The sequence below is a fragment of the Carlito syrichta genome, unplaced genomic scaffold (genome assembly GCF_000164805.1).
Source record: "Carlito syrichta isolate Samal-C Ts95f unplaced genomic scaffold, Tarsius_syrichta-2.0.1 Scaffold287945, whole genome shotgun sequence".
In the NCBI taxonomy this organism is placed as follows: domain Eukaryota; kingdom Metazoa; phylum Chordata; class Mammalia; order Primates; family Tarsiidae; genus Carlito; species Carlito syrichta.
The window spans coordinates 76,409-87,964 of NW_007232041.1; the positions used below are offsets into that span (position 1 = coordinate 76,409).

The 11,556-nt window shown below is 53.5% G+C and overlaps 1 protein-coding gene across 1 annotated transcript in view; it reads left to right on the forward strand.

The window, feature by feature from the left end:
- FKBP4 (FK506 binding protein 4) overlaps positions 1–5,612 on the forward strand; it is a 9,933-nt gene extending 4,321 nt beyond the window's left edge. The window contains exons 5-9 of the mRNA XM_021710035.1: positions 674–764; positions 864–947; positions 1,197–1,382; positions 2,118–2,357; positions 4,892–5,612. Of these exons, the coding sequence (XP_021565710.1) occupies positions 674–764; positions 864–947; positions 1,197–1,382; positions 2,118–2,357; positions 4,892–4,987 (697 nt within the window). The 3' untranslated portion in view covers positions 4,988–5,612. The remainder of the gene's footprint in view (positions 1–673; positions 765–863; positions 948–1,196; positions 1,383–2,117; positions 2,358–4,891) is intronic.
- Positions 5,613–11,556: the final 5,944 nt, after the last annotated feature.

Below are 11,556 nucleotides of genomic sequence, written 5' to 3' on the forward strand. Positions count from 1 at the left end.
GGGCAACTTGGCGAGACCTCATCTCTACAATAAATCAAAAATTAGCTGGGCGCGGTAGCGTGTGCCTATAGTTTCAGCTACTTGGAAGGCTGAGGCGGAAGGATCACCTGAGCCCGGCAGGTCAAGACTGTGGTGGCCGGGAGCGGCCACTGCACTCCAGTCTGGGTGACAGAGTGAGACTCCACCTCAAAAATAAAAATAAAGCCGGGCTCGGTGGCTCAGCCTGTAATCCCGCGCCTTTGGGAGGCTGAGGTGAGTGGATTGCCTGAGCCTGCGGGTTCGAGGCCCGCCTGGGCGGCGAGACCTCATCTCTACAATAAATCAAAAAATCAGCCGGGCGTGGTAGTGCATGCCTGTAATTCCGGCTACTCGGAAGGCTGAGGCGGAAGGATCGCCGGAGCCCAGCAGGTCGAGGCTGCGGTGGCCGGGAGCAGCCACTGCACTCCACTCTGGGTGACAGAGTGAGACTCCAATTCAAAAAAATAAAAATTAAAAAAAAAATAAAAACAGAAGATGGAAGATGCTGAGGGACCATTGATTGTGTGAAGAGGCCAAGGAAGATTCTGCCAAACGGGAAGAATCATTTGAACCAGTTCTCAAGGGATGGGGAGGTACTTTCCAGCCGGGAGCAGGTAAAGGGCTGCCAAGGTGACCCAGTTTTCCCCCCCCACAGCTATGCTTTTGGCAGTGCTGGTAAGGAAAAGTTCCAGATCCCACCAGATGCTGAGCTGAAATACGAGTTACAACTCAAGAGTTTTGAGAAGGTGAGTGTGCTCAAGGTCTTGCCACCCTGAAGTCGGATTGTCCCCCCATGGGTGACTCTGGAATCGCTGACAACTTTGTTTCTCCCTGGGATTTGGCAGGCCAAAGAGTCTTGGGAGATGAATGCAGAGGAGAAGCTGGAACAGAGCGCCATAGTGAAGGAGCGGGGCACTGTGTACTTCAAGGTGAGTCAGCAATCACGGTCTAATGACGCCGCTGGGGGCTGCACTGAGCCCTCCCTTCCCTCTGACAGCTGAGATCGTTTTCTGCCAAGAAGTGGACAGGTTGGCACATGCAGTCTCCACCTAGTAGTGTATCTAAGCTTGCCGGTCGGTCGGGGCGGGGGGCAGGGGGGGGTCACTGACGTCTCACGGGGTGTGAAGGCCTGGTGTCACTGAGCCCGTGCAGGGTGCCTGAGCCTCTCTGCCATCTAGGAAGGCAAGTACAAGCAAGCTGTGCTCCAGTATAAGAAGATTGTGTCCTGGCTGGAATACGAGTCAAGCTTTTCCAGCGAGGAAGCCCAGAAGGCACAGGCCCTCCGACTGGCCTCCCACCTCAACCTGGCCATGTGTCACCTGAAGCTACAGGCCTTCACCGCCGCCATTGAAAGCTGTAACAAGGTGAGGCCCTGTCCAGGGCAGGGATGGCGGGGTGGGTGGGCCGACCCTGAGACGACAGGCCCAGAGGCAGGAGTGCGAGTAGCAAGCACCTTGCTCTTGTGGGGGGAGGCAGCAGGCACAGAACAGGAGGAAGCACCGGATGGGCAGGACTGTGGAAGGATTTTCTCTGCCCTGGTGGTCAGCACCTCCTCCTTACCGTCCTGCCTTGTTCTAAAGAGAGGAGACACGTCAGGGGTCCTTTTCTTTCATTCAGAGACCTGCCGTCTTCTCTCTGCCTCTTGAATTTTTTTTTTGAGTTGCAGTCTCACTGTCACCCAGGTTGAAATGCAGTGACATGCTCATGGCCACCGCAGCCTTGACCTGCTGGGCTCCGGTGATCCTTCTGCCTCAACCTTCCAAGGATCTCGAACTACAGGAGCATGCTACCATGCATGGCTCATTTTTTTGGTTTGTTGTAGAGATGAGTTCTCGCCAAGTTGCTCAGGCTGTTCTTGAACCCCCCGGCTCAGGCAATCCACTCACCTCGGCCTCTCAAAGTGCTGGGATTGCTGGCTGAGCCACTGTGCCCAGCTTGGATTACATGAGGCTCCTTCCAAGATCTTGCACCTTTCGGTTTAGTGCCCCAGGCCTTGTCCTTGGGTAGAGCCAGCCATCTCCGCCCCGCCTGCCGAGGGGTTCTTGGCAGCCGGCCTTGGCCCCCGAGCTCTCACCCTGCCGCTGACTCTGCGTCCTTAGGCCCTGGAGCTGGACAGCACCAACGAGAAGGGTCTCTTCCGCCGGGGAGAGGCCCACCTGGCCGTGAATGACTTCGACCTGGCACGAGCTGACTTCCAGAAGGTCCTGCAGCTCTACCCCAGCAACAAAGCCGCCAAGGCCCAGCTGGCTGTGTGCCAGCAGCGGATCCGCAAGCAGCTTGCCCGGGAGAAGAAGCTCTATGCCAACATGTTCGAGAGGCTGGCTGAGGAAGAGAGCAAGGTGAGGGCCAGGGTGGCCAGCGGTTGGAACGGCATCCGTCTGCTCAGCCTGCTGGAGTGGGCGCTCTGCCTGTGAGTGTGAGTGCCTGTGCCAGTCACAGAAACCAGAAGTTGCCCTCTCCCCCAAAGCGATGTGGAGCATGCGTGTTCCCTGCTGTAGGGGCCAGTATTCTGTGATTAGGGCTGGAAACCCAAACCCACCCACAAGCCCTAGAGGCTGCTCTGAGTGTTCTTCCAGGCTTACGTTCTGTTCTGTGCCTGCAGCTTTGGGAAAGGGCCGCAGACTCTGTGTGTATGTTTTTTAAGTAGGTAATACAGTTACATAGAAATTCAAGTTTTTCCCGGGCACAGTGGCTCACACGTGTAATTCCAGCACTTGGGGAGGCCAGAGGATTGCCTAAACCTAGGGGTTTGAGACCAGTCTGGGCAACTTGGTGAGACTTCGTCTCTACAGTAAATGAAAAAAGTTAGCCAGGCATGGTGGCACGCGCCTGTGGTTCCAGCTACTTGGAAGGTAGAGACGGAAGGATCACCCGAACCCAGCAGGTCAAGGGTGTGGGGGCCATGAGTGTGCCACTGCACTCCAGCCTGGGTGACAGAGTGAGACTTGGACTCAAAAATAAATAAATTCCAATTGCACAAAAGGACATGTAGCAAAAAGTGTGCCTCCTTGCACCAGAAGCAGCTGATTCTCTGGTTCTTGTATGGCTCCAGAAATTGCACATTTTCACAAACAGATGCGTTCATGTTGCTTTCTCCCTTTCCTCCAACAAGAGATAACTGCTGTATCATCTCATACTGTGCTTTTTTCTTGAGTTGGAGTCTCACTCTGTCGCTCAGACTGGAGTGCTACCACACTTGGCTAATTTTTTGATTTATTGTAGAAACGAGGTCTTGCCAACTTGCCGGGCTGGTCTCGAACCCCGTGGGCTCCCAAAGTGCTGGATTATAGGCTGACCCACTAAGCCCAGTCTTAATATAGGCTGAGCCACTCAGCCCAGTTTTGTGCTTTTTTCACATAATAGCTGAAAGATTTTTTTTTTTTCTTCAAGTTGGAGTCTCACTCCGTTGCCCAGACTGGAGTGCAGTGGCCGCTCCCGGCCACCGCAGCCTCGACCTGCTGGGCTCCGGCGATCCTTCCGCCTCACCCTCCGAGTAGCCAGAACTACAGGCGCGTGCTACCACGCTCGGCTCATTTTTGATTTATTGTAGAGATGAGGTCTTGCCAAGTTGCCCAGGCGGGTCTCAAACCCGCAGGCTCAGGCAATCCTCTCACCTCAATCTCCCAAGGTGTGGGATTACAGGCTGAGCCACCAAGCCCAACCTGGAAGGAGGATATTTTATATCACCTTTTTTTTTTTTGGAGTTGGAGTCTCACTCTGTTGCCCTGGAGTGCAGTGGCACGCTCCTGGCCACTGCAGCCTCCACCTGCTGGGCTCAAGTGATCCTTCTACCTCAGCCTTCCAACTACAGGCGTGTGCCACCATGCCTGGCTAATTTTTGATTTATTGTAGAGACGAGGTCTTGCCATGTTGCCCAGGCTAGTCTCAAATCCCTGGGCTCAGGCAATCCTCTGCCCTCTGTCCACCTCTCAAACTGCAAACTATGTAATTTTAAACCTTCTAGCAGCCATGTTAAAAAAGGTGAAAAGAGCCGGGCTTGGTGGCTCAGCCTGTAATCCCATGCCTTTGGGAGGCTGAGGTGAGTGAATTGCCTGAGCCCGCGGGTTCGAGACCCGCCTGGGCAACTTGGCGAGACCTCATCTCTACAATAAATCAAAAAATCAGCCGGGCGTGGTAGCGTGTGCCTGTAGTTCCAGCTACTCGGAAGGCTGAGGCAGAAGGATCACGGAGCCCAGCAGACGAGGCTGTGGTGGCCGGGAGTGGCCGCTGCACTCCAGTCTGGGCGACAGAGACTCCAACTCAAAAAAAAAAAAAAGGTGAAAAGAAACATGGGATATTTAAATTGCACTTGTGTATTTTTGACAGTCTTCAAAGTGCAATGTGTATTTTCACTTAAACTTTGTCAAGTTGAACTAGCCACGTATATTATGGCTCCCATACCAGACAAGCCTAGTTCTAAACAGCATGGCAGCGAATGACCTTGTGATGTGTATTTAAGCGTGTACACGTGTATCTTTTTTTTTTTGAGTTGGAGTCACTCTGTCGCCCAGACTGGCCGCTCCTGGCCACTGCAGCCTCAACCTGCTGGGCTCTGGCGATCCTTCCGCCTCAGCCTTCCAAGAAGGCGGAACTACAGGCACGCGCCACCACGCCCGGCTAATTTTTTTTTGATTTGTTGTAGAGACGAGGTCTCGCCAAGTTGCCCAGGCGGGTCTCAAACCCACGGACTTAGGCAATCCACTCACCTCGGCCTCCCAAAGTGCTGGGATTACAGGCTGAGCCGCTGAGCCCGGCCTACACGTTATATCTTTAGGGCAGAGCTAGGAGAACTGGTGTGGGGGGGTGATTCCAGTAGCAACCACGCGGGTGCCCTTTGACCTTGGGAGCTCAGCCCCGGCTCTCTCCCCTGCAGACCAAGGCCGCCGTGGGAGACCATCCAGCTGACACCGAGATGCAGGAGCGGACGCGTGACGCAGGGGGCCGGCCTCAGGTGGAGACAGAAGCGTAGCCTCCCCAGCCCTCCTCCCGCGGCTGCCAGCCCTGCCCCACTCCACCCTGCTAGTTTTGTAAAAACCGAAGACTTTCGAGTGAATTAGACCTTTATTTTTCTATCTGGCTGGATGGTGGCTTTGGGGAGAGGAGTGGGCTGGGGGCTTGGGGAGCATCATGGCGGGCGGCGTCACCCCTTCTCTGCCCCCACACACGAACATACGTCCATTCACACGCGCTCATCAAAGGCTGATTTATCTCGCTCCCTCAGTCCGACTTTGTGCAGTGGCAGCAGGGGCAAGTGGCCGGGATGGGTCTTATGTGAAGCCAGGGTGGAGAGGGGCTCCCAGGCAGCCGCTCCCTCATCCTTCCCGCCCGTCCGTCTCCAAACACGTGGCTCCGTGTGGGGCTAGGGGCACGGGAGACCGCTGCCGCGCCCGCTTCTGTCCTCTTCTCACCCCGATGGCGTGACTGGTGATGTCTTTTGTTGTCATGGTGACCACCCCTGTCCCCCCCCATCAGTTTCCCTCCTCCAGCAGGTTGTGCCCTCACCCCCCCATCTCCCAGCCTCTCCTCTGCTCGTTGCTGAAGGTCCAGGCTCGCCTCAAGTTCTGTGCTTGGGCAATAAAGTGGAAACCATAAAACCCGGGTGTCAGGCAGCCCTTTCTGTTCAACCTTGGAGGGTGGGTATGGGTGGGGGCGCTATGGGTGGGAGCAACAGCCACACTCAGCTGAAGTATGCGGTGCCTGGTGTGGAAGCCACAGTTGGGCAGGAAGCAGCCCTGCTGCCCAAGGCCTCCTGAGTGCTGCACGGGCCAGCCAGGACTTGTGTCACGGCCTGGCCACAGGGTCCCAGCACTCCCTCCTGGCAGCGCAGCAGTTCTTAGGACCTCTAGTTTTCTTCCCTAGTACTTAGGAAGAGGGAAGAACAAAAATCAGATTGGGACTGTGCATGTTTGTTTGTTTTGTTTTTGAGTTGGAGTCGCTGTCACCCAGGCTGGAGCGCAGTGGGACGCTCAAGGTCACCACAGCCTCGACCTGCTGGGCTCAGGCGATCCTTTCCGCCTCAGCCTTCCAAGTAGCTGGAACGACACACGCCACAGCCCCTTGTTCAGCTAATTTTTTGATTTATTGTAGAGACACCTCACCAAGTTGCCCAGGCTGGTCTGTAGCTCCTGGACTCAGGTAGTTCTCTTGCCTTGGCCTCCCAGAGTGCTGGCATTACAAGCTTGAGCTTCCGTGCTGGACCCAGGCATGTTTGTTTTAAAGTTGAGATGGGTCTACTGCTACCTCCTAACTGGCAGAGGTATCTTGTGCATTCTTTGTTTGTTTTTTTGTTTGTTTGTTTTTTTTTGAGTTGGAGTCTCACTCTGTCACCCAGGCTGGAGTGCAGTGGCCGCTCCCGGCCACCACAACCTCGACCTGCTGGGCTCCGGCGATCCTTCCACCTCAGCCTTCCAAGCAGCTGGAACTACAGGTGCGCACTACCGCGCCCAGCTAATTTTTTTGATTTATTGTAGAGATGAGGTCTCGCCTGCCCAGGTCGGTCTTGAACCCATGGGCTCAGGCAGTCCACTCACCTCAGCCTCCCAAAGGTGCGGGATTACAGGCTGAGCCACCAAGCCTGGCTTCATTCTTTGTTTCTTTTTTTTTATGAGTTGGAGTCTCTGTCGTCCAGACTGGAGTGCAATGGCCGCTCCCAGCCACCGCAGCCTCGACCTGCTGGGCTCCAGCCATCCTGCCGCCTCAGTCTTCCAAGTAGCTGGAACTACAAGCGCGTGCTACCACGCCCGGCTAATTTTTTTTTGATTTATTGTAGAGATGAGGTCTCGCCAAGTTGCCCAGGCGGATCTCAAACCCGCGGGCTCAGGCAATCCACTCACCTTGGCCTTCCAAAGTGCTGGGATTACAGGCTGAGCCACCGAGCCCCGCCTGTTCTTTGTTTCTTAACAAGGTAAAACCCGTGGTGTTGCTAACCACCTCCTGTGGCATCCTTTTGAGTGATTAAAAGTGAGCAGTGGTCACGCCCAGCTTCCTTCTCAGCTTTAACAGGAAGAGGTGATGCTTTTTTCTGACTGCTTTGACCCTTGACCTCTGCAGCATCCCGGGGCCCTAGGAAAAGCCAGGCAGCACCAGGCAGTCACCAAGCTTCCTCCAGATGATCCTGGCTGCAGGTTAGAGCCTGAATCCATGCCCTTAGTTAGCTCTCTTCTGGGTGTTCGAGTCTCCCCGTGTACCTGCTTGCTCTTGTGCTGGACTCAGCTCACCAGTAGCGGGTCTGGGTCCTCTTGGTGTTTCAAAAGTTGACTCCTGACCTTTCAGCCCACAATAATTGCTAGCCCTTGTTAAGCCCTTATGATGTAGATCGAGCGCTGAACACCCACATGTAGGTTCACCGTAATCCTCACCACCATCCTACAAAGGAGGTGTTAGCCCCTTTTACAGATGAGGAAACCAAGACCGGAAGCGAAATGGAAAGGTCTGCCTAGAAAGTGAGGTCTCTGAACTAACCTAAACTCTGCTGTTCATGTGACCGGGCGAGTCTTGTGCCTTTCTCCTCACCTGCAAAATTCTGGAGACGGACCAAGCACTCCTAAGGTCCCCTTCCAGCTCTTGAGTGCTGTGGCATTCCAAGAATGTAAAACTTAACTGTACTCGGTAAAACATTAAAGATGGGTAAGTGTTGGTTTATGTAACAGTAAAACTGTCTACTAGGATGTTTTGTTGGAATGGCTAGAAGTCTTTAAAGCTAAAAATAATCCTGCCACATATCAAGTTTACTCTGGGTCAGCGCTCAAGTTCACTTACCAGTCAGCTGCACCTTCCTCACCCACAGGCAAGTCCTTCTCTGTGCAAGAGTGTGAGCTGGAATCGGGAAGGCCAGTGGCAACCAGCACTGTGAGCTGTTAGCTACAGACCGTAAGTGGCCTCTCGCAAAAAATTCACGGGGTTTCTTTTGTCCTAGTGCTGGTTCCGACATCAAGTTCTCTACGTCTCATCTCCTAAGTGTTTCCATCTCTCCATCCTAGTACCCCACCCCGCAGCATCCCCGTGTGCTCCAGCCTGCTTTCTGGCCCCACCCACCCACAGTTCCCTCTGTGCTACATCCAGGTCACCTCCCTCCAGCTGCCTGAATCACGTTCAATGGCTTCTCGTCCCACCTGTGCTGAAGACTGGACTCTGTCGCGCCCACAAAACCCTACAAGACTTTACCAAGTCTGCCTTAGCTGCTTCAGTGCACTTAGTACTCCCCTTCACCTGTAATGCTACACCGTACTAAGGGCAAAGGCTGGATAGGAATCCTGGTTCCCATTTAGATTGGAGGAAAAATCTGTGAGACGTTTTATGTAGGATCAGTAAAAAGTATCTTAGAAAATCATTGCTAGGGCCGGGCTCGGTGACTCAGCCTATAATCCCAGCACTTTGGGAGGTCGAGGTGAGTGGATTGCCTGAGGCCATACGTTCAAGACCCATCCAGGCAACTTGGTGAGACCTCATCTCTACAACTAAATCAAAAAAGTTAGCTTGGTGTGGTAGTGCGCACCTGTAGTTCCAGATACTTGGAAGGCTGAGGCAGAAGGATCGCGGGAGCCCAGCAGGTTGAGGCTGCAGTGGCCGGGAGCGTGCCACTGCACTCCAGTCTGGGCGACAGAGTGAGACTCCAACTCAAAAAATAAACAACAAAACATGCCAAGCATGGTGGCTCACACCTGTAATCCCAGCACTCTGGGAGGCCAAGGTGAGAAGACTGCCTGAGCTCATGGGTTTGAGACCAGCTTGAGCAACTTGGCGAGAGCATGTCTCTACAATAAATCACAAAAACTAGCCAGGTGTGCTGACATGAGTCTGTAGTTCCAGCTACTTGGAAGGCTGAGGCCGAAGGATCCCCTGAATCCAGCAGGTTGAGGCTGCGGCAGCCATGAGCATACCACTGCACTCCAACCTGGGCTATGAAATAAGACTCCAATTCAAAAAAATTTAAAAATTTAAAAATTTGCCAAATTTAGCAACACTACACCAAAGTCAGAATGAAAGGTTCTGGAGAGGGGTGATCAAGAAAAAGCAATGCCTCTGTGGACTTGGGTCCTCTGGCTAGAAGAGAGGATCAGCCCCGTCTGTCACCCACAGGAAGTGCACATTTCTCAGGATTTCTGTGTCCTGGCCTACTCTTAGAAGGGCATAAGACAGAACATGGTTCCTTTTGTATTTCTTTAGGTGAAACATAACCTGAACCCCGCCTTTTTTTTTGAGTTGGAGTCTCAATCTGTTGCCCAGCCTGGAGTGTAGTGGCACGCTCCCGGCCACTACAGCCTTGACCTGCTGGGCTCTAGTGATCCTTCCGCCTCAGCCTTCCAAGGAGCCAGAATTAGAGGCACGCGCTACCACACCCGGCTAATTTTTGACTTATTGTAGAGATGAGGTCTTGCTTGTCAAGTTGTCCAGGCGGGTCTCGAACCTGGGGGCTCAGGCATTCCACTCGCCTTGGCCTCCCAGAGTGCTGGGATTACAGGTGAGCCACCAAGTCCAGCCTAACCTGAACCATTTTAACATGAACAGTTCAGTGGCATTTAGCTCACCGACAATGCTACATGACTGCTACTCCTGTCAGGTTCCAAAACATCTTCCTCATCCTGCATGTTTTGAACCCACTTCCTAATGTTTGCACTTAAGCAACTATGAGAACTTCTCATCCATTACTGGCCTTAAGCGAAAACGACCCTCGTGGGTTCTAGGATCAAAGCTTCTCAGAGCTGGTGGTGCCTTCCGGTAGGGCCAAACATGAGGAAGGGGAGGAGACTCAAGTGGAGTGCTGCGTGACAGTTCACTTGGAGCAGAGCAGCCCACCCGGCTGCCCAGTTTCTAAGGTCAACAGCTGTCTGTCCTTCACGACTTCGGAAACTAACATGCTAAGGTGTACTGTGAATGAGAGGGCAGAGGAGTGGCGATGTAAGTCGATCTGAGCCCACTGGAAGCCCTGGGCCCTGCCCACAGGGTGCTGAGGCTCTTGGCCTCAAGTGCTGAGAGCTTGGAGGGCCCTGTTTCTCCCCTGGGCACCCAGGGCAGACAGAACTCTGTCTCCTGTTGGAGGAGGAAGCGGACAGAGTCTCCTTAGAAATGTTTCCTGGTCGGACGCAGTTGTTCACGCCTATAATCCCAGCACTTTGGGAGGCCAAGATGAGGACTGCCTGAGTCCATGGGTTGGAGATCAGCCTGGGCAACTTGGTGAGGCCTCGTCTCTACAATAAATCAAACAAATGAGCCGTGTGTGGTGGTGCGTGCCTGCAGTTCCAGCCATGTGGAAGGCTGAGGCAGAAGGATCGCCGGAGCCCAGCAGGTCGAGGCTGCCGTGGCCGGGAGCAGCCACTGCACTCCAACCTGGGCGACAGAGTGAGACTCCAACTCAAAAAAATAGAAACAAAAAAGAGAAACACCCCTCGGCACAGAAAGATCCAGAAAAAGAAGCTCAAATGAAGATAAAACAAAGGCAATGCGGAGTGCTGGGTCAGGGTCTGATTTTAGAGAACTGGATCAGGTCAGGGCACTGGGTGACAACAGTGGGGTGATGTTCATCGATGTTGTTTGGAGTTATTCATGTTACAATTTAATCCCGAGGGCTGATTTTAAAAAGGGGGGAGGGGAGAAACAGCATAAAAAAATGTAATTCAAAATTACAATTGGAGGTAAGCATTTTGAAGTTGGTTTTTGTTTTCCCACTCCTTAAAACCAGTAAGACACCTGGGGTTTGAACTAGGAAGAAGGAGAAAGATGACAAGGACGGGATAAGACGGGCTGAGGGAGCATGCAACCCCTCCGTAAGTGAGATCATGTGTTCAAAACGCCGGGTACACCTGGAGACCCGGGGCCTTTGAATGGACCTGGCCACCCCCACAGTACACCATCAGAGACAGGAACTTGTAATGGTTCAGCCTCGGAGTACACACGAGTCTCCAGTATTTAGACTGCCTCCAGTTTACTGTTCTGACCTACTGTTCTCACTTTATGTTTGTCAGGTCCACTGGGACCTCCAGGACAAAATCTGCGACCACCACCCCACGCCCACCATCTTTCAGACAAAAAGATCCTGCCCTCCAGCCTTCTCCCTCTATGTACAAAGTAGGAACATCCCCATCCAACCTCCCAGGTGGAATCCTTTTTTTTTTTTTAAAGTGGGAGTCTCACTCTGTCGCCCAGACTGGAGTGCAGCGGCCACTCCCGGCCACCGCAGCCTCGACCTGCTGGGCTCCGGCGATCCTTCCGCCTCAGCCTTCCCAGTAGCTGGAAATACAGGTGCGCGCTACCACACCCGGCTAATTTTTGATTTATTGTGGAGATGAGGTCTCGCCAAGTTGCCCAGGCGGGTCTCGAACCCGCGGACTCAGGCAATCCACTCAACTCAGCCTCCCAAACTGCTGGGATTACAGACTGAGCCACCGAGTCCGGCCTTTTTTTTTTTTTTTTTGAGTTGAAGTCTCACTGTCGCCCAGACTGGAGTGCAGTGGCTGCTCCTGGCCACCGCAGCCTCAACCTGCTGCTCCGGCGACCCTTCCGCCTCAGCCTTCCGAGTAACTGGAATTACAGGTGCGCGCT